This window comes from Oenanthe melanoleuca, chromosome 3 (assembly GCF_029582105.1).
Source record: "Oenanthe melanoleuca isolate GR-GAL-2019-014 chromosome 3, OMel1.0, whole genome shotgun sequence".
In the NCBI taxonomy this organism is placed as follows: Eukaryota; Metazoa; Chordata; class Aves; order Passeriformes; family Muscicapidae; genus Oenanthe; species Oenanthe melanoleuca.
Genome location: NC_079336.1, coordinates 5,175,791 through 5,197,628, shown reverse-complemented (window position 1 = coordinate 5,197,628; position 21,838 = coordinate 5,175,791). Strand labels below are relative to the sequence as shown.

The following is a 21,838-nucleotide window of genomic DNA, read 5'->3' as shown; positions in this document are numbered from 1 at the left end:
TCATCTTCATGCTAAAGGAGGGAGGAACAGAGGGTGATAAGGATTTCCAGCAGACACAGCCACTCCTGGTTTCACAGCAGCTCAGTGCCTGTAGAGTTCTCATCAGAAGGGGCTGCCTAGAGCTAAGAGAAGAAATACATTTAGACCTTGATTTCCCCAGCTGTAGCACCATTCCTGTTTCAGACTGGAGTTCTGCCATGGTGCTTCAGTCAGCATTTACAGTTCTGGTCAGCAAAGCCTCGCTGGTGCCTTTGCTGCCTGCCTGGGAGGGGCTGCACAGAGGAACTGAGAGCACCTCGACCACAACTGTGTGACAGCTGCTGGGGGGAAGGAACTGACTGAAGAAAATTCTAACCCTAATCAGTTTTAGCTTCTAGAAAAAAAACCCCCAAAACTCACAGGTAGAGGACAGGAGATCTGCCAGAAAGGTAAACTCAGCTAAACCTTTCCAACACAGATGATGCAAAGCATCTTCAGTAACTCTCTGAGGATCCCACTCTGGATTAGCACAATTACCAGAACCTAACAAAACTTTCTCCAACATAGCATCCTCCCTTTTATAGCATATCTAAGCCTAGGTTCTACCCTGTAACACATTCCCTTTGTAGTTACTCATTAACTGACCTCTTGGTACATGTAATTAATTAATTTAAATATGGCAGGATGAGGAAGTGATTGTGTTCAGTCCAGCAACTGCTCTAGAATATCAACAGGCTAAAATCCTGTACCCTGTCAACACAGATTTTTCAAAGGGCCTAAGCCCCTTTCAATTAATGTGAACTCTTTCAAATTCAGATGAATTCAGAGTAAAGCATTAGTAAGTAATAATTAGTAGTTTGGGGAAAAAAAAAAGCAGCAGAACTGGTTAGGTTTTGGATTGTGTTTTTAATCAAGAACAATGGAATCTCTAGAGAGGAAGACACATATTACTAAAACTTCCACACATTTATAAAGTTCAAGTTTATTTTTTCCAGTGGGCAGTTCAAAGTAATCCCTTCCCTCCAAAGTTCCTGCTCCCTTGCTGTTGGATCACTAAAAGGCTGTGGCTAACACCAAATGGCAATGAATTTGAAGTTGTGAAAGAGAAGCCTCATTGCTACCAGGGACCTCTGTCACTTTATTTTTTAAAACATGAGACTTGTAGGAAAAGAACTTGCTAACTGTAGTTCTCTTTTTGCGTTAGCAGTAACAAATTTAATCTCACTGAAAGATAAGGTACCATCTAAGGATTTCTCAATCAAACTATTTTTTTATAGCCAAGTTACTAGATGGCCAGTAACAAAGAATCAAGAGTTTCAATTAAGAGAAGAGTTAGCTCTGGTCTTCATCAGGAAGATGTACCTCAAACATTACAGAGAATTTATTTTTTGAGATAAGATCTGCTAACATCTTCCTTTAAATTTCCAGGGTTTGAAATATGAGTTTGGAATCCTTGCTTGATGACATGCAAATCGAATTTTCAATTGTTGCTTTTCAGCACAACAACCTTCAAGAGAAAATTACGAGCTGGTACACAGGGCAGAACCACCTTTATCTCAAAAACACCTTCAGCAGAATTTACTCCTGAAAAATTTTCCACAGAGTATAGGAGTAGTGATTTTACATCTACAGCTGATGAAACTGGGTAATTCAAAGATTTCCAGGTTAAAATTACTTTCTTGAGATAAAGCAGTAGTGCCATCCCAACTGGACCTGTGGATCTAAGTAATCCAGAAACACATATCCAGAAATGTCAAAGCCACATGCCCAGGCTTGTAAGTGCTGAACCACATATTTTATTGCTCAGAATAGAAGAGATATGCACCAGTTACTTCATTACTGACTTCTATTTTCTTTCTCAGAAATTTCTTGTCATGTTGCTGACTTAGGGTAGAAACAAAAGTCTTGGACTTTCTCTTTACCAGATTTAAGGGCACACCAGAATGTATGCTTGAAACAAAACTAACTCCCAACTCTCAATAAAGTTTATTTCTTTTAAACACAAGAACAAGAACACTAAAAGTAATCAATATTAATTTAATACAAAAAAGCAATTATCATTTACAAATATTAAAATTCACTTTGTCTATCCTGGCTAATTACACTCTGCAGTCTCATTCTGGAAGTGCTCAGAGGCTTGAACGAAAAACTAAGCAGCATTATTTTGTTAAGCATCTCTTCCAGCAAAAAGCCATCTGTTCACTGTTTGGTTACAAAAATATTTTTATATTACACTAGTCACACATATCAGCAGGGTCTGCCTGTACAGTATTTTACACAGATAAAGTGCAAACAAAGAAAGCCCTCCAGTGCAAATTGAAACTGTTTTCCTGAAATCACAAGGTAGGAAGCGAGGCTTGGCTCCCCCCACGCTATCCAATCAAAGGATCATCGTCATCGCTCTGTAACTGGAGCCGGGCAAAGGGCCGGGAGGGAACCACTCTGTTCTTGGAGATGATGATGATGCAGGTGAAAGTGCTCAGCACCATAAACACCCCGATGACGATGCCAACGGCCTCGGGGACGCTGATGCACCACTGGTCAGCCAGCAGGCACTTGGCGTTGGCGAAGGTGCCGTTGTGCGGGCGCGGGGCGAGCCCCAGCACGTGGCACATCATGGGGTAGATGTCCACGTTGGCCACGGCGCCCAGGCGGGAGCCGCGCCGGAAGGCGGGACCGTGCGCGGCCAGGAACGGGTGCATGCTGGGCAGGGCGTTGTCATAGCCATGGTCCCCCACTGCAGAGGGGCAGAGCACAGTCACTGCCACAGCCTCTGCTGCGGGACACCGCTCCCTCCCCATCCCCCTGTCCCCAAAGCACGCGTTCTAACCAAAGGTGAGCACACAGTCACTGCCACAGCCTCTGCTGCGGGGACAGTGCTCCCCTCCCCATCCCCCTGCTGCCAAAGCCCGTCTTGTCACCAAAGGTGAGCACACAGTCACTGCCACAGCCTCTGCTGCGGGACACCGCTCCCTCCACATCCCCCTGCTGCCAAAGCCCGTCTTGTCACCAAAGGAGCGTTAGCACAACGTAACAGCAGCTGTTGGATCGGCCACAGAAGGAAGCCAGAGTTCCCTCCCTCTTCCCCAAACCCCACAAGTCTTTTCCCATACTGGCCTTCCCCCATGGTTCTCCCTCCCATTAGTCTCTTTCAGTGCTTAACATTCCCAGTGTTCCCCTTCCATTTTTCATGCCAAAGTTGAAAGGGAGGTTGCCACTCACTCCACAATGAGTTTGTAGCTAGAATGCAAACTTTTACTTCTCAGATTTTGGAAAGTCAACTCTCCTTGCAGAGTGGACATTAATTACTTATTAAAAATCAGGCACCTTTCCCTTAACAGTGTTCAGTTCAAGCATATTAAATATCCTCAATTCATGCTTATCAGATAAGGTACTTCAGCTGACACCCAAAGAGTCAAAATGAAAAGATAAATGATCACTGTGCCTCTGGCAGGCACACAGAAAACCTTTGTGGCTATAAGGTCAGGAGTACTTGGACATCTGGTAGGTTTTTAAGATGGACTGTAAACAGCTAAAGAGCAGCCACTGTAAAATTTCCAAATAGCATTCCTGAAACACTTGTCCAAGGTGCCAGAAGTCTCTCACAGCATGCACGGCACAATATTTGAGTGACTGCATTTGAGTCCATTTCTTAGTAACAGTGGAAAACAGTTTCATTGAGTGCTTCCTTGAAGCTTCTGATTCAAAACATCCAGATTCCAACTGATTAGGTCACACTCACCACTTCAGTGAGCTTCCACTAGTCCTTTTAAATGTTCTCCACCATTCTGTTTGTAACCATATCTTGTTTTTTTTACTCATGTTTCTAGATTGTTTTCCCTGCCTTTTACTACTTGTTCTGATCAGAGCAACTCCAAGTTCCCTCTCCAATGAAGTTCACAATTTTTCACCTCTAAAGTAGAATTCTGGTGTGTGGAGTTACCAGTACACTTGGCAATCACTGTGCTGCCACTTTGTCCATGAAGACAATAAACTTTAAACAGGCTTTTAGGCTAAAACCTCCCTTGCCTGACTCTGGGAAGCCTTCACAAATAAGATTGATTTGAAAAGAGATTTACTTCATACAATACTCATACTGATATTTCATACAATGCTGATCCTTATAAATATTCACCAACTATTTTTAGGTACATGAAATTGAATCTAACCAGAAACAAGAAAAAGAGAACTCTGATCAGAGAACATCTGTGCAATGTGTTGGCAAATTGAAGATGACTGTAGCAAATCCATGGGGAAATTAAAATATAAACATATCCTGCATTAAAAAGCAGTACTTCTGTACAAATACTGAAAAAACCTGAATTTAGTTGTGCAAAGGACCTGACAGTAAGGTCAGCCAAGCTGGGTGCAACCAGGATTTTACACCACTCAGCACCCTGCCACTAACAGCAGTCACACAGGGAAGTATCCAGGAGGGATATCCCTGACCCTACCAACCAGCCTGAACTGTTGGCTGCTCAGAAACTTCTCAGAAGTTGGTACTTTTGTAATTTATTTCTATTAATGGATTTTCCTACCAAGAATCTGTCCTATCACTTTCTGAACAACATATACACACACAGAGCCTTCATCTTCAACCAGAATTACAGGTTGAATTTTCTGACTATTACAACAAGGAAATCTATCTGGAATTTCTTCTTTGAGATATACTTTCATGTGACTGTTGCATGTTTCAGTAAATTATATGTGCCAAAAAAAAAAAAACCAAACCTGTGTGTGGAACACCTGGAAATACATATAGATATATACATATTTATATGTAATATGTATATAAATATATGTATGTGCAATTTGAGTTTCTAGCAGGAAGAAAGTGCACAGCTTAGCAAGGCACTGAGAAGTGACAGCTGTTGAGTTCTATCTTTCAAACATGCTGCTGTGTTCCTACTATTTTTAGTATTTTCTGCCATTTTAGTACATGTACTGTAATATTAAATGTTGTGTGTTGCATGCTTCGATTTATGCACCCCTACATATATATTTTATATACAATAAAAAGTTCAACCACACTCCAGGGAAAGCTTGAGACAGACTGCTAACCTGCCTAAGATAACTCAGACTATTAAGTCAAACACGACAAAGTGTTTCAGCCAACAGAATATTCCCCATCTCCTCCTCACCTGTTAAACACTCCAGGCTCAGGCTGAGAATATTCTAGAAAATGCTGCACAATTCCTAAACCTGCACAGTGCCAGGACTCCCCTTGCTAAATGAGAACCATCCTGCAGCTGGCTGGAACAGAAACAAGGCAGTTTACCCACACAAACCACAGAGGAACACACACTTACACTTGGAAAGGGACTCGTTCTGTACGATGGTCCAGCCTTCATCTGCAACCAGAATTATGGGCTGGATTCTCCTGTGATGGCGATAATGGTATCTGTCTGGAATTTCTTCCTTCAGATAAACCTTCATGTGACTGCTGCAATTTTTGAGTAAGTTATACACAACTTCTTTGTCTGCCAAGGAAAATATTGCACATTAAGCAGCTGGAAATTAACTCCTGCTTACTACAATTATCTGCCATTAAACCCAAGATGCATTATTTCAAAATAATTATTAAAAAAAAAAACACACAGAAAAGGATTTTTTCACTCCCTTATGAAATGCTATATTGGTAGAGGTGAATTTCAAAATTTGCTTTCATTTTAGATCAGACACCTCCCAGATGTGGGTTTGGACCTACAACTCATTGTACCACCTGGGATGGAAGGGCAAAATTCAAGCAGGGAAATCAAGAGAAAGCAGTCACCCCCTCAAGTAGTCAATATTTTATCCAATTCAGCAAATATTTTTTTTTAAAAAAACTGTATAAATCACTTAGTTCATTAGTCTGGCCACAGAGAGGCCAGCATGCCATGATTTCAGACATGCCTGCTGGGGACTACTCAAAGATTAAAAAATGGAATTCACTGTACAAAATCTTAGGTTTCACTCCCAGAAATAGAAGTGGGAAAATGATCAAAGCTGGGACTAGATTCTCACTTGGAAATTTACAGTGACATTTTTTATTCTGAATAAACACATGGGTTTATTTCATGCTCACTGTGAATTACAGCTGCATAGACTGAGCAACAGGAGAGAAGGCAAACTAAGTATCTACCTACTTTCTTAACCACCTGCACCAGCCACAGCAATTTGACAAGAAACTCTCCTTGTCCCACTGATTGCCAAAACAAACTTTTAAATAAACCATCATTCTTTAGCTTACTCATGACGTGAAAGTTCTGCAACACGAGCTCCATAGGTTTTGCAAAAGATTAGAAGAGTCTAGCATACTGTGTACTTTTTAGAGGTGATATAAACAAGACTTAATTCCCAGTATATGCCTTAAAAAAAATAATAACCAAACCCAAACATACTCTGCCTTGGCAGCACTGCAGCAACAGGAGTCTTGTCTATCAGGGTGTAGTTATTGCGCCCGAGGCACTTATCCAGGACAATCAGCTTCTCTGCAGAGCAGGAGGCCATTCCATGGTCACTTGTTATGATGACATTAACAGTGTCCCACAGCCCTGCTGCCTTCAGTTTGTTCATCAGGAAGCCAACATGTTTATCCACTTCTTCCAACACTCTGCCCATGTTCTGGGTGTCGTTTGGGCCGTACTTGTGCCCGCTTGCATCCGGTTCTTCCCAGTAGAGCACAGCAAAATTGACCACTGGCTCAGAGCTGTTCAGCCATGAAACAATTCTCTCTGCTCTCTCCTCAAACTTCACTGAGAAGTTGTACTTCATAAAGAAATGAGGGGTGGTGTTGTCGATTTTTACATCACTACCAGGCCACATTGCAGCAGCACTTGCTCCCTTTCCTTGTTGTTGATTTGTTACCCAAATTGGAACTGCCTCGTCCCACCAGAAGGGATCTGAATCGTTGAACTGTGAAAATACTTTCTTGGCATCTGCATCGTACATGTCATTAGCCACAATGCCATGGCTTTCCTCATACAAACCTGTCACTATGGTGTAATGGTTTGGGAAGGTCTTGGTGATAAAAGAATTCGTGACTTCTCTGACAAGCACACCATCCTCAATGAATTCCTGGAGATGAGGAAGTTTGTAGGTTTCCAAGTAATCAGCCCTGAAGCCATCAAAGGACACAAGGAGCAACCTGGGTACTGAGTCACCAGCTGAGTGAGCACAACAGATGAGGGTTCCAGCAAAATACAACATCAACATTGATCTCATTGTGGAGACTTTGAAGTGCTTCCAGCAGGAAATCAGATGCACCTGAAAAATTTAAACAGACAAGGCATGTAACCAAAACAATCCTACTGTGACCAGTTTAACTAGCTATATATTATATACATCTTCCTCCCAGAAGGTAATTCCAAAACCCAATCTAAACACTAGACACTAGAGTCAACAGTGGATTTCCCTACTGACTTCAGAGGTTTCTCACATATTGTCAGAGTTTTTCATATATTAAAACAGATGAGCAGTCATTTTTTTTCCACTGCAGACAAAATGAAAGGAAAAATTGTTTTCTTTTGATCAGTTATTCCATTGTTGTATGTGTCCTATTACAGTTCTACGTTCCAAGACAGAAAATCAGTATTTTTCCTCATGTTTAAGCACATGCACTTGAACAACTCCAGACCCACATTTAAGAGTCCTCTGCAGCCCTAAATTCTTACTACACATCAGTGTTCAGGTCAGAAGCCTGTTTCCTACTATTATGGTAATTTTCCTCTTTCATCTTGCTTTTCCTTTTTCAGTTTCCACCCTCTAGAGTTGCTTGAAGTTTTTTCAGCCTTTCAACATTCCCATTTACTCACTAGTTATTTCATACACAGAAATACCAGGAGTAACTTCTACTTCAGCTTTACTTCTAAGCTGCTCTACATCTACCACAACAGCATTTAAACCTGTTCTTTATGTACCACACTTTTCTCTCTATTAAAAAAAAAAAAAAAACAACAAGAAAAAAAACCCCAAATTAATAACCTTAGCTATGAGGTAAGTATTTCTCAGCAAGGAATTAATGACTATTATGAGTGCCAGGTATGATTTGTAAGCTTTTACCCCCCTCTTAATGTATTATGTGTGACTTAAGCACTTTGTTCAGGAAGGTACAGAATGATGCTCTGTCTTTAAAAAAAAAAAAAAAGAGGAAGTGAAGCTTCAGGTTTTACAAAACTTTCTGCAATGTTGTTAGGCAGCATATTTGCTTCTCAAGAAGAGCCCATTCTAGCATTTTTTCCCCCTTTGTATTTCTTTTATCCTTTATCTTCCTTTATGTGCAAACAAAGTGTGACTCTAGGAGGCACAGCAGCTATCTTCCCAACATTTTTAAAATCAACCCTTTCCCGGAAACTCCTTAAAACGGCAGTTTTATTTTAAAGGTGTGAGGAGCTTTTTTAGCTGTAGCTTTAGCAGTGACGAGAACTCAAAGCACGGGAAGCCAGCCCTCCCTCCCGCCCTGGTCTCACACAGTTAAAATATCTGCAGAAGATACAAAAGTTACAAGGATTGTAAAAACAGCATTAGGGCGTCTCTTAGCACGGAGCATTTGGGGGACACAGCCCGTTCAGAGGAGAAAAAAGAGAAAAGAAATGGGAAGAGCAACGCAGCGGCGAATCACCCGCTCGATGCTGTCAGGTGCTTTAAAAAGCAGAACCAGAGTTTTCCACAGCGCAGAAGACGCAAACCCGCAGCGTTCGAAATGCTCCGAAGCTGCTCAGCACTGGTGTTTTTGTACACAAACAGCACGTTCTAACCAAAAATTAACTCTACGCCAGGCAAACCCAGCAAAACAGCCCAGCTGTGAAATACCACCAGCACTAGTCCACCTGCTCCCGAACCCCCGGGCCAGGTTTCGGCGTTGCTCGGCTCGCTGAGAACGGAGGTTATTCCGCCTGCAAAGCGCACACACGCGGCAGCACCGACCAACCGGGCGCTCCGGGTCGGTTTCCCCCGCGCCCGTCCCTCACCCGACCCGCACTCAGACCGGGCTCACCGTCCCCACAGCCTCCTGCCGCGGGACACCCCCGTCCCCGCCGGGGCCCCACCGTGAGGTCCCGCTCCGGCTGCGCGACGCGCGGGCGGCACCGGAGCTGACCGGAGGTGACCGGGGGCAGCGGGGAGGGCGTGAGGGCGCAGCGCCTGCGCAGCCCCAACCGGCAACTGCCGGGCCTCGGGGGGGGCACGGGAGCGCGTCGGGGAGCGCGGGCTCCGCCCGCTGTGATTGGCTGCGGGCCCGCTGGCGGGACATCCCATTGGCTGCGGCGCGGGGGGCGTGGCGCTGGGATGAACGGCGTGGGGGGGCGGGAAGTGAGGGGTGGGCGGTGAGAGGGGTCGTGAGGGCCGTAAGGAGGCTGTGGGGGCGGAGAGGAATATCCAGTGGGACGCCGTCAGTTAGGTGGAAAAGAGCTTTGAGATCATCGAGTTCAACCTAAGTCCGATCACCTCCTTGTCAACTAGACCCTGTGTCTTAGTGCCACGTCCAGTCTTTCCTTACACACCTCTAGGACGGTGACGCCACTGATTCCTTCGACAGCAATGTCAAACCACCCTTTTTGTGAATAAATTATTCTTAATGTCCAGCTAAAAATCTCCTGTGGTGCAGCTTCAGACTATGGTCTCTTGTCCTGTCACTTGGTACCTCCTGTCAGGAGTTGTGCAGAGCCACAAGGTTCCCCCTGATCCCCCTTTTCTCCAGGCTGAGCCCCTTTCCCAGCTCCCTCAGCCTCTCCTGGGGCTCCAGCCCCTTCCCCAGCTCCATTCCCTTCCCTGGACAGCTCCAGCCCCTCAATTCCTTCCTGAACTGAGGATTCCAGAACTGGACACGGCCCCTGAGGTGACCTCACGAGGGGACAGGGGACAAGGGACAGTCACTGCCCTGGCCCTGCTGCCACACCAGGCTGAAGGGGCAGAGCTGAGGGGAGCCTTGGGGGCTGTGGGATGAGGCCCTCCCGAGCAGAGCAAAGCGGTGTTTCAGGGAGCTCAGGGGTTTGGGAGGGATGTGCTGTACCGTGGGATACAGCTCCCTTTGGGGCAGTTTGCTGGGCTTCCCGTTGTTGCAGAAGGGCACCGTGAGGTTAGGCTGTAGTGGGCACATCCTTGGGAGTGTCCCTGTGTTTTCCCAGCACACCCATAACCTGCCTCCTGTCTCCTCTGCAGGTGCCCGGCAGCCCCAGGTGTCCCCTTTCGAGGCAGTGCTGCTTGTCAGCATGACTCCTCCATGACTGCTCCATGACTCCATCTCCCTTTTGGTCACACAGCTCGGTTCATATTCTTTCACACACATCACCTTTTTGTGGTCCCTTGTGGAAAAAAAAAAAAATTGTTTACCCTAAAACTCAGAATATGGGTAGGAATTTGTCACATGTTGTTGAATATACTCTGAGTGCCACTGCAGCAGTGTGTGGTACCACTTGAGATCTGTTTTGGGTTCTGGTGTAAGTTTACTTCATAAATTAAGGCAAATATGTTACATTCCCATGGTTTTTATTATGAGAAGGGATTAGTAATTCTGCAGAACCTGTTAAGTTACTGGTGCTCAAAACAATGCGATCAGCTCTATGTAAATACAGGATGGAAACATCCTTTAATAGCACAGAGCACAAATCATCACTATTTTAAATTTCATCCTAAAAACTGAGAAAAAGACGTGCTTATGGCTTCATAACCGACTGAAGCAGATCTGAATTTCATTCTGTGTACCCTGCTAGATGTTTGTTCTGCAGGCGGTGTAGATTTCAGCTTGTTTCTTCCTAGTAGCTTTCACATATGTATGAGTTAGGCAGGTTTTGCTACCTGTGTGTGCCAGCTGTGGAGTGGCTCTAAAATGTGGTACAATCGGCTGAATAAAGTGACACACCCCTAATTCACCTTGATTTATGGAATGTGGCAGGTGTGGCAAAACACAGGTCTGTAAAAGAGGGAAAAAAACATCTCCAGGTGAGCTAGATAAGAATTCTTGCAGCTACTCACATGTTATTGTGCCAAGTTCAAGTCAAGGTCCTTGAGTGTTTTTTTTTTCTGAATCTCCTTTTGGTTACACAAACTCAGCTTTGTGAATATGTACATGATCATGTGGAGGAGGGACATGTCCTTTATAAATTACTTTGTTTTAGTGCCTTAAAAATATTTGTTAAAAAGAGTGAACTAGAGCTCCAGTGAATGCATAACAGAGCAGGTGCAATATTTTCACCAATTTCATCAAGTTACAATTGAGTTCTTGTTAAAAACTTTATGCACAGTTGCAGACAACTTTTAAGTATAGAGGCTCTTTTGCCAGCCTACTTTTGCAACATACTCACTCAGCTATTCAGTCCTAAAAGGTATGAGTAATCTCTTGTTTATTCTTGCCCACGTGTTTTGAAAACCATTTGCAGTATTCATTTATTCACAAGCCCAGCCTAATGCGGTGTGCCCAGTTTGACACATGCAGGCAGCTCTGAACTCTGAGCTGATCTAGCAAATATGTATCTAATGCATTTAAAACAGTTCTTGTTTCCATTTACAGTGTTTGCCTACAAGAAATGGGCAAGTTACATGTATACATACATTAAGAGGAGTAAAACTGGGCATTACTGAGATGTTTGCCTTTCTTTACCTTGATCTCTCTGCTGTATTTTAGCCCACATTTGCCTGTAGAAGCTGCAGTTCTAAGCACTGGGTGCTGCCAGAGCTGTCCAGATTTACTGCTGGAGTACAACTGAGCATTTGGAGCTTGAAAACCATTAGTAAATGCCAGGAAGTAAAGAGTAGGCAACCTCAAAATATTCTCAGGGGTTTCTAGGTTTAGTACAACACTTAATTTCTGGATGGGAAACCATACCCTCTAGTTGGCAGTGTTGTAGAGGTGAAGAAACTCTGAATTTATTTGGATTAATTAAATTTAGGCTTAAATTTGAACAAATTTAATTTGGATTGTTCAGCCTGGAGAAGAGAAGGCTTAGGGGTGACCTTACTGTGACCTTCCAGCACCTGAAGGGTGTCCACAAGAAGGATGGAGAGGGAATTTTTACAAGAGCATGGAGTGACAAGACAAGGGGGAATGGCTTCAAACTGAAAGAGGGAAAATTTAGATGGGATATTAAGGAAAAAGTCTTCCCTGTGATGATGCTGAGACCCTGGCATAGGTTTGCCCAGAGAAGCTGTGGCTGCTCCATCCCTGGAAGTGTCCAAGGCCAGGTTGGATGGGGCTTGAAGCAACATGGGCATAGTGGAAGATGTCCTTGCCCATGGCAGGGTTTTGGAATAAGATGATCTTTACATTCCCTTCCTACCCAAATCATTCTGTAGTTCTATGAAAACTTGATGTTGCATGTAAATAGCTCAGCTACTTGTTTTGCATACTTTCTTAAGGACATTTTCAATATTTAATATTGAACAAGAAATATTTCCTGTATTTCCAATTTTATTCTCAATTTTATTCATGTGATGGAGACCTCTGTCACCATTTTTGCTCAGTAGTTTTTTTTTTTTTAAAATCTGTCATTTAAACTGTCATTTACTGTGTTTTGATGCATCTTGATAAAATTGAGATGAAAAAAATAGACATTTCATGAAACCATAAGAAAATCTGGGTGAGTAACAACTGTTAAACTTTATTAGACCTTAAGCTTTTAGTGCCCATTTAATCCAAAGCATTGCATGTATATGGAGGCTATAAACAAAAAGGGTTCTTAACCTAGCTGTGTCTCAAACTGTGTGGAAGGAGATCCCTAAGGCTGCATGACAGTATATGATAAAAGGACTGTGGTGTCTCTGCCTTCTTTATTTGTTACCAGAGTCTCCACTGCAAACAGGCTTGAATCTGGGTTGCTGAGCTTTTCCAGGGTGCTTAGTTTTAGAGACAAGGTTGTTGAAATGATGCCAGATTTTAAGGGCAAACAAAAATGTTTCTCTTGGAGCAGCTGGGCAGATAAAAAGTTGGTATTTCTTAGGCTCTCAGGTATTCCAGTGGAGTTCCTGACCATGGACTTAAAGAACAAACCAAGTTTTACAAAATGGACTGGAAGACCAGAAATGAAGGGCTTGGAAACATCCAAATTGGGAATAATTAGGCCCTGCAGCAGGTAAAGCAGGTTTTCAAATGTGTGTTGACAATGACTCCTGGTATTTTTACCAACTAAAAGCTGTTGATAACATAAGAATTGAGTGTCCTGTGCAAAGTGGTTTTCTATTGTTTGTCTGGCTCCCAGTGGAGAATTATCTGTCATATGCAGAGTGAAATTTATGGGTGTGTTGGCCTTAAATATGCCTTTTATGCAGCCAGCAGCACAGGAAATCTGGATGAAGGTGAATCACCTTTACTAGACTGGGGTCCTGGACTTGTGAACCAGCCCTTCAAGACTGCAGAATCCAGATCATTTGTAGCAGAACAACAGATGGATTTTTGGATGCTTGCTTCAAGGATGTGCTGACTCCTGTGTGAAATGTGTCATCCTCAACATGTACCAAACTACTGTCTTCTGAAATAATTCTTTGGTGTGTTTGTTTTCCTTATTGCAATACAAATAGAACACAGATAAAAGAACAAAATCTGAGATAAAGTCTTGTCCTCGTGCTGTTTAGTGCAAGATTGGCAGTGGAAGGAGGATTACTGTTGTTGAACTGTGTAGAGATGAGGTGCTGCTAACAACACAAATAAAAGCTGTGGCTGGAAATGGTACAATAGGTTGGTTGTGGTTGATGTCCTCCAGGTATTGAGTGCAGCCAGGAGTGAAAACAAAGTGGTATGAATTTATTGCAAGTCCCTTGTAATATGTTTGTAAACCTTGACCAGTCTGTCTCCCAGAGCCCACAGTGTAGTTTTGATAATGTCCTTGAACTACATGCTGCAAAGCTTTGGAAATTTTGGAGCTTTATGAAGGGAAAAAGTTGCTGGTTTATTTTTTTTTCCTGTAAAAACAACATCCTGAATGGCCAGGAACATTCATGATTTTGCATTGAGTGCACTTAAGTGCAAGTGAAGGGTCTGATTCTCCACTATGCTAAGATCCCTCAGTTTCTGAGAGACAGTAAAGTTTGTTTACCTTTCAGATTCAGGTTCAGTTGTTTCCAAGAACCCTGAGTGTTTTAACCATTCAGAGTTTCTTCTGCATCTCTTCTATCTGGAAAAAGATACTTTTAGAGCAAGGAATTTCTTTAGGTTATGAGGAATGATTTACAGGCTCTTTGCTTAAAGTGTGCAAGTACCTTCATCGAGGACAAATAAAACTGAAGGACTCTTTTATTAAACCATTACAATTATAAGAATATCCAACTGGAAATGACCAGAGAAATTCCAGTAGAAGCAGGTTGCTATTTCTAAATAGGCAGTGAACCACTGAAGCTACTTGTGGCACTGATGGATGAATTGAAGTTTACAGTATTACTGAATGTCTAGAATATGTGCAAATTATTGCTTCAATAAAGGTGTACTCAGGTAGAAACCTTAGGAATCTGTACTAAGTTGTGTAATGTGGGATTTTGCCTCTGATTTTTAATCTCTGAGAATATGTGAAGTGTTCTGTTTAGGGGTCTGATATTCTTGTTACTCTTTGTTCTTCCCACCCTTCTCTTCCACTCTGAAGGTGAGGGATAACTGACTCTAGCAATGCAGGAATTTCTTTTCAAGTCAGTCTTCTGCTTGTCAATTTAAAATAAATGCAAGGTGGAGGTGCTGATTTGTGTTGGGGTTTCAGGATGAACTGCTAAAGTCTCAGTAGCAGCTTCAGCAGTCTGTGTGCCAGAGCCAGAGGAGATTTATCCTTCAGATAAATAAAGTTGCTCTAAGCAAACAACTTAAATACCAATAAATGTTTCTGTGTGTTTGAGCTGCTGAACTGAGATCTATGTGTGTCTGCAGAGTGAATCAGGCAGTTTTCTGGGTTCCTAGCCTCAGTTTTGATGTCAATTTGTAGGCTTCTAAATGTAGATGAATACCAGCTTTGCTGTCTAAACAAACATCTATTGTAGGGATCTCTGATAACTAGGCTGTATTAAAGACCATCTTCATCTCCTTTTGAGATAATTATTTCCATCTCTTTGTATGATGTACTTTGAGGTACTCATGACTGTCCACTGGACTGTAGAAATAATCAGTGATTTACTTATTCCAGGTGCTGAACACTAGCAAAACTGTAACTTGTATCTAAGTATGCTAACTAGACTTGTAGTGATGTTGATTATGGTGTTTTCCTTTAAAAAATAAAGTTGAAGTAAAATCAGAAATTCAGTCATAAAATAAAAAATAAGCTTCTCTTGAAAATGAGGGGTTCTATTGCTCATGTTCTTTGTCCTTTTATGAACTTTTTTTGCATATGGTTTTTGTGTATTTCTGCAAAGCTGTTGACCAGCATTACCAATGGCTCCCGTGGGTCTAGATGGTCAGTAACACAACCTGGATTAGAGAATTACCAGCAGAAAGTACTGTGTTACTAACTTCCACATAAACTCATCACCTGCTAGATTTGGGAGCAGAGGAATTTGGGAAATGGATTAAATTGGTGATCTCTGTTTTGAAATCTTGCATTCTCATGGCTTTGGGGTGGGACTGTTACTCAAAGGGCTTTAGTTGTGCTGGGACTTTTTTTTTGTCTCCTGCCTCATACAGCCTCTTCCCTCTCAATTCCAGGCAGGAGAGAAGTCCCACTGGACACTTAATGATTCTTTTCCTTGTTCTTGGAGCGGGACAGAGGAAAGAAGAACTTGGATAACTCACAATAAAGAAACTCACATCAACTGTATTTATTTATTTTAAAATAATACCTTATGCTTTCACTCTTTGTTTTACTTGTGATATTTTAAACCCTCCAGCAGGTGCTGCTGCATCCTGCAAATGTCATCTTCGTGGAGGGGAAAAACAATCATGGACTGGAGTACAACTGGACTTTGTTCTTTGTTTTGTGTCATGCATATTTCTGTGTTCTTTTTTTTTTTCCCTTCAAACCGTTTGCCACCCAAGTTATTAAGGAGGGAGTTTTTATGATCCCAGCAAGTTTAATCCTGCAAGCACTCTGTAAGAAGGGGTTGAAGATCAGTGGGAGTTGCTGATCAAAGTCATGCTCAGAGCAAGTTGAACAGACCCAGGCAGAAATACATTTGTCTTTCTACAAAACATGAAAAATACCAAGTGTTTTCTTAGAGGTGAGAAGTAGTCCTAAAAGAAGTTGAATTATAAAATTTACCGGTTGTTTTATTGCTTTTCTGAAGTTTCTTGAACTTCAGTAATTTAAGTTCATTATTTAAAATCAGTCTTATCATTAGCTTTGGTCTTGAGTGCTAGAAGTTTGCGAGACAGATTACACAGCACATATTTCAGAATCTCTGAATTAGGATTTCCACGTGAGGAATTGTGGCTGAGTTACATGCAGTTTATGTAGAGAGATGTGCTCTGTCCTGTTTGGTGATGGACCACTTGTGCCAGACAGGAATGTGGGGGTAGTAAGAGTTGAAATTAGGCCTTAGTAATGGGTTATGTATCCTTGAAGTCCTTTAGTTGCCTCAGGCCATAAATGCCCTCGTGAGCTAAGAAATCTCACTAATCTCTGATACTTACCTGCATCTTTGTACTGTACAATCACAGTGATTAAACTTGGTTGTGACCACGATCTTGGCACTTTTCAGGTTATCTAGGAGCCCTAAGTTTAATTAAGGTGAAATATTGACTTGCTTTTGATATTTAACTTTACTAGTTCTCTAAACTTCTTAATATAAGACTAATAGCAGTTAACTATAGTCATAAATCCCAGGCAGGCAGCACCTGCTACTCTACCCTGTGGAACAGCTTGTGTTCCCTTCTGGTTCTGTCTGAGATGGCTTGAATTACTATCTTTCTCTTTGCCTTCTCTTCTTTATTTCCTTAAGAAATCTAACCTGGCTGTGGCAGTTACCTCTCAGGAAGTTACAAGCATGGGTCAGGAGGAAAAAACCTTCATTTTCCTTTTGACTCAACCCCAAAAGATTAAATATAATTAGGTTATAAGAATTATTGTAATAATCTATGTAGTCCAGATGCAGTAAACATGGAGATAAAAAGTCTTTAGTTAATAAGGCCGTAAGTTCTCGTGACTTTAGTAAATTGGTAACATCATAATAATTTGATAAATGCAGGTTTGGATTTTCCAGGAGTTCAGCTCTGTTGAATTCAGTTGCTCTGGAATGTGTGTCTGTCTCCAGGAGGGCAGTTAATTCTATGCTAAAGCTGGCAGTATTCACCCACTCTAGGTTCTGTGCAGTTTGGTGTGTTTCTCCATTCATTAGAGTGTACACAAGTGGCAAACTAGATTTCTAGAGTGTATGTCTTATGGCCTGGAGATACGTAGCCTAAATGTGATTATAATGAATTGATGCATTATGTATATGTAATCATGGTTTATACTTCTTCATTGCTCTCTTTTTCTATATTCCCAGGGCAGCTTATGAGAGCTTTTACAGATTTGGCCCTAGTTTATAGTTGAGAGGAGGACAATGCCAAATGTGAAATGTGTGGCACACAAAGTGAATGAGTGGCAATGTTGGAAAGAGTTAAAATTTACCTCTTTATAATTTTTTGTAGTTTTTTTTGTAAATGATCATTAGTTGTTGATGATATTGTAAGTAACCACTAAAATGTTGCAAATGATTGCTTGTATTGTTGAGGCACTTTTGCCTTGCTTTTCCTTGAAGTTTTTATGTGCTGAAAATATGAGTAAGTGGGTGAAGTCTGCATTTCTACCTCTTTACATAAATAATATTTCCAGTAGGACTCTATTCAACTTCCTATGTGAGAATACTTATTTTTTTACTGTAGCTTTCTAGTAGTGATAAGTTCTTCAGCTTTTTTTTGCTATACTTATCCAGGCAACATCTGGAGGAACAGCTGATTACAGCTCTTGAGATAAGTTCCCAGGAGTCAGATCAACAAAGGGTTAAAAGTGAGACAGCCTTTTACTTCTGTGGAAGTGCAGTTGTTGATTCAAGGCTCTCAGTAAATGATTGTTGGAGATCTGCCATGTGTAGCTGAGCATTCAGAAAGCACACCACAGACTCTGCTTCCTCCTGAGGAGCCTTGTCTGTCAACATCTCACTTTGATTGTAGTCTGTAAGGTACCAGCAGCAGGCAAAACTCACCAGCCAGCAGCCATGGAAGATCCAGGCTTTACTGACATCAATCAAAATGCCAACGACACCACAGTCTCTGAGGTTTCAGATTCTGAGGAAAATAAAGGGGGTGATCTTTCTGATCATGTCCCTGAAGATTCAGCATCCCCTTTTTCCTTCACTAATATCCCAGAAAACACGGATGGTAGTAAAGAGAACTCAGAAGATAGCTGTAATAATTCTGTGGCCTCTCAGTATGGAAGTGATGGAGAAGATAATTCTTCATCTCACCATGATGCTGAAGAAGACCACCCACAGCAGCAGATGGATCTGATGAGCCCAACTCTGGAAGATAAAGATGAAGAGGGCTCAATGTTTGAGAGCAACCTGCATTTTCCTCCGGATTTCCAGTTTCGTCAGAGACAGAGCACTTTTACCAACTCTTCAACTTCCCTCAAGTTTCCTCTTAACAATAACTCTGAAGAAACCAAGAACTTTCAGGAAGATTTTGAGATTTCCATTTTTGTAAAGGTAAGAACCTGGGTTCTCCTGAGCATACCCTAGTTTTAAACCCCAAATCAATGTGTGTGTCCTCCAAATCAGTGAAATACAGCTACCCACTGCTTTGCTCCCAACTCTGCTGCAGGGAGCCAATCCCTTCACTTCCCTCTTGCATCTTTAAGCAGAGAAAGAGGCGATTTGTGTTATGTGGAAGTGTCTGGGATTTCTTCATTCAAGTGGAAGTATGGAGCAGGTATTCTGATTGTTGCTGCAATTCTTTTATTCTGGGAAATCTCTCTGCTGTTGCAGCTAGGCTGCTACTATTTAGTTGAGCTACTTCAGCTATCCCTGCACTTCACTATCTAGGAGCTGAGAGCTCCAAAGTCATAGCTATGAATGCTATGAAGAAAATTGAATATATAGTTTAAATAATGATCATCCTTGAAAGAAGTTTTCCTTTTATTTCTTTCAATATTTAGATTTAGGTATTTCTGTGACAATTTCAACATTTATTTTCGTTAATTGCTAGGTATAAATTACTGAGGGTGTTTTCACACTTTTTCTCACCTTATAAAGGATTACTTAGATTTCAAAACTGTAAACACCTGTGTTCTTGAATAAACACTATGATTCCCTTCATAAAAGCACTTGTATTTCACTTTTCTAATCATTTATTAGGCTGAAACACAGGCCTAACAATTCCTTCTTTTTAAGTATATAAGAATGTTCAAAATAATGCAGTTTATCACTTTTCAAAATAAATAATATTATCCAAATCTGTTTCTCAGTTCCATGGGGGCTTTGAAAGCAGGAGAAGAGATTTTGTCACCACACATAATGAGAAGTGTTTTCAGCAGTCATTATTTGGTTAAATGACTCCCTGAAACATCACCTGTCCTATTTCTGTGACCGGATCATGGTCATTGCTAAAAATATATTGATTATATGGTCAAAGTAAGAGCTGTGGCATTAGTTCCATTTTATATTTCTTCATGTAGTTGTATGTATGTGTTAAAAGTTGCAGCAATTGAGTACATTTTGTTTGTTAGCAACTACATGGTGTTAGCAACCTGAGAGCTGTATTTTGGCTTTAAAATTATCTCTTTAATTTCCTTATTCTTTCACATTCTTCTTATTTCAATATAACAATGTCTTATTTTTCTATGGATAATGTAAGAAATGTGTGCAGATGTTCCCATTCAAGCAGAGTTGTTTGGGTTAATTTGAAAAAGTAAGAAGAGAGGCATTTTGAATAACTGTCATGGTCAAGGTCTGAGGAAGTCCTTTTCCTTGCTTTTGTTGTGCAGAGTAGATCATTATCCCATAAAGGTCCTTATCTGCTAGTCCAGAGAGAAAGGCAAACTGTGCTCTCTTCAAGTGCCAAACATAAGTGCCTGGTGTCTTTGAGGTGTCCTTGAGCCCCAAGATGTCCTTACCTGGCTCAAATGTTGAGACAGGAGGCTTCAGGTGATCCATGCTGGGATCCCAGTGGGCAGGGCCCTGGGTACTGCTGGGTGGGTGGCTGAACTGAACTCCTGTTACAGTGTTTTACCCCTTGAGAACATGATGACGTTTGCTTTTTGGCTTTTTCCTTTTCTGTCTCTCTAGTATCAAGGTAATAAAGCAGTAACTCCATGGAGTGCAGATCCAGCTTTGCTCTCTTTAATTACCTAGATAGCAAAAGTCAGCCTGTAAAATGGAAGGTCACAGAGTAATATATAACAAGGGTAGTGAAATCCCTGAGGGCTGTGGATTCTTGCACATGGAATTAATATCTCATTTGTGTCAATAAATATTACTCATTAATGGTTCCCTTCTCACATAGTCTCTAGTCCACCTGAGGCCAGTGTTGCTCTGAAACTGGCTTCATCTGGGTTTGCACTCTTCTGCAGACACTAACAGTGACAGCAGGACCTTGTGCTGGGGGACAATAGTGATCATGACAGTTCTGCCACTATTTATTCCTCCCTTTGCTTGTAGCCCTATAAATCTCTGTGAATATCTGGAAACATGAACATCAGAGAAAGTGAGAAGATTAAATAGTATCTATATCTATCTATATATCTATATCTCTATCTATATCTATATCTATATCTATATCTATCTATATCTATATCATCTATATAATCTATATCATCTATATCTATATCTATATCTATATCTATATCTATATATATATCTATATCTATCTATATAATCTATATCTGGATGGATAATGTTTACAGTAGTCCATTCATTAGACACCAAGAAAATGTTTACATCACTTAAACTCATTTTTCACTGATTATCAGTTCTTGGTAACTATGTCATGTCAGTGGATTATTTCAGGATATGCCATAAGGTAAAAAATGAATTCCCTGTGCCTTTAACAGCAGAATGCAGCATGTAACAACAGGAATCTGTTTGTGTGAATCCAGCACGTCCAGGCTTGTCACAGCCACCTTAATGCCCTTTCAATAACACTGTAATTTCTTCATACAAAAGCCTTTGCAATTTGAACAGAAATGTGACTGGCACACAGGGTGTGTGACTAAATGCACAGGACAGCCTGACCCAATCATAGCTCCAAGGTCCAGCCTTCTCACCTGTACACTGTATTTTCCTGTTGAGTAGAATGCTGATTCTGAAGGTTTAGGTTTCTTTGAAAATTTTAACTTTTTTGTTTTCCTGAAGCTTGAGTTATTATTTAAAGACTAGTCCTCCAATTTTCTGTTCAGAAGAAAATTATTGCCCTTCTGGTTTTTTGATGACCTGAGACTGACTGCAGATTATAGCCTCTCTGTAGTCATTTGTACCATAGGAACACAGTTCCCAAAAGAAGGAAGGTAATTCTTTACCCAAAGCAATAAACACCTTGTGTTAGGAAAAAATACCAAAGTTATACAGTGGATTAGCATCATCAACTTGCACTTGTTGGATCACTGCACTGGAGTAACAGTTATGCTGGAGAACATCTCTGGGGATCACCTGGTCCAACTCCTTACTCAGAGCAGGATCACCTACAACAGCTTGCTCAAGGTCATGTTTGGTTTGCAATATTTCCAAAGATGAAGAAAGCACAACTTCTCTGTGCAAACATTCTAATGTCCTACCCCCATGGTAAAACTATGTTTTAAATGGAATTTCGTGTATCTCAATTTGTACTTGTTGCCTCCCATCCTTTTGGTGGATACCAGTGCTTATATTTAAGAATCAGAATCTAAGCATTTAGCTGTTTCTGTTTGAAACATCTTTTCCAACCTTATCAATTTTGTGATTCAGTTGTTCTCTGATTTCCAAGTCAGGAATATCTGAGGACTCCACATCTAACTCTGTGCTAGTT

The 21,838-nt window shown here is 41.3% G+C and overlaps 2 protein-coding genes across 3 annotated transcripts in view; one reads left to right on the top strand and one right to left on the bottom strand.

The window, feature by feature from the left end:
* Positions 1–865: 865 nt before the first annotated feature.
* ENPP4 (ectonucleotide pyrophosphatase/phosphodiesterase 4) lies at positions 866–9,150 on the bottom strand. 2 transcript variants are annotated; one of them, XM_056488888.1, is made up of 4 exons: positions 8,957–9,150; positions 6,363–7,227; positions 5,289–5,459; positions 866–2,716 (listed from the first exon to the last, which is right to left on the bottom strand). In XM_056488888.1, the coding sequence occupies exons 2-4, from the start codon at positions 7,183–7,185 to the stop codon at positions 2,352–2,354; spliced, it is 1,359 nt and encodes a 452-aa protein (XP_056344863.1). In that variant the 5' UTR covers positions 7,186–7,227; positions 8,957–9,150; the 3' UTR covers positions 866–2,351. The 2 variants fall into 2 exon arrangements, with proteins under 2 accessions (XP_056344863.1, XP_056344862.1); XM_056488887.1 differs by having other exon boundaries at positions 8,948–9,113.
* An 8,753-nt stretch (positions 9,151–17,903) lies between these two features.
* Positions 17,904–21,838, top strand: part of CLIC5 (chloride intracellular channel 5) — a 75,918-nt gene continuing 71,983 nt past the window's right edge. Inside the window, exon 1 of the mRNA XM_056487451.1 lies at positions 17,904–18,546. Coding sequence (XP_056343426.1) covers positions 18,058–18,546 — 489 coding nt within the window. The 5' untranslated portion in view covers positions 17,904–18,057. The remainder of the gene's footprint in view (positions 18,547–21,838) is intronic.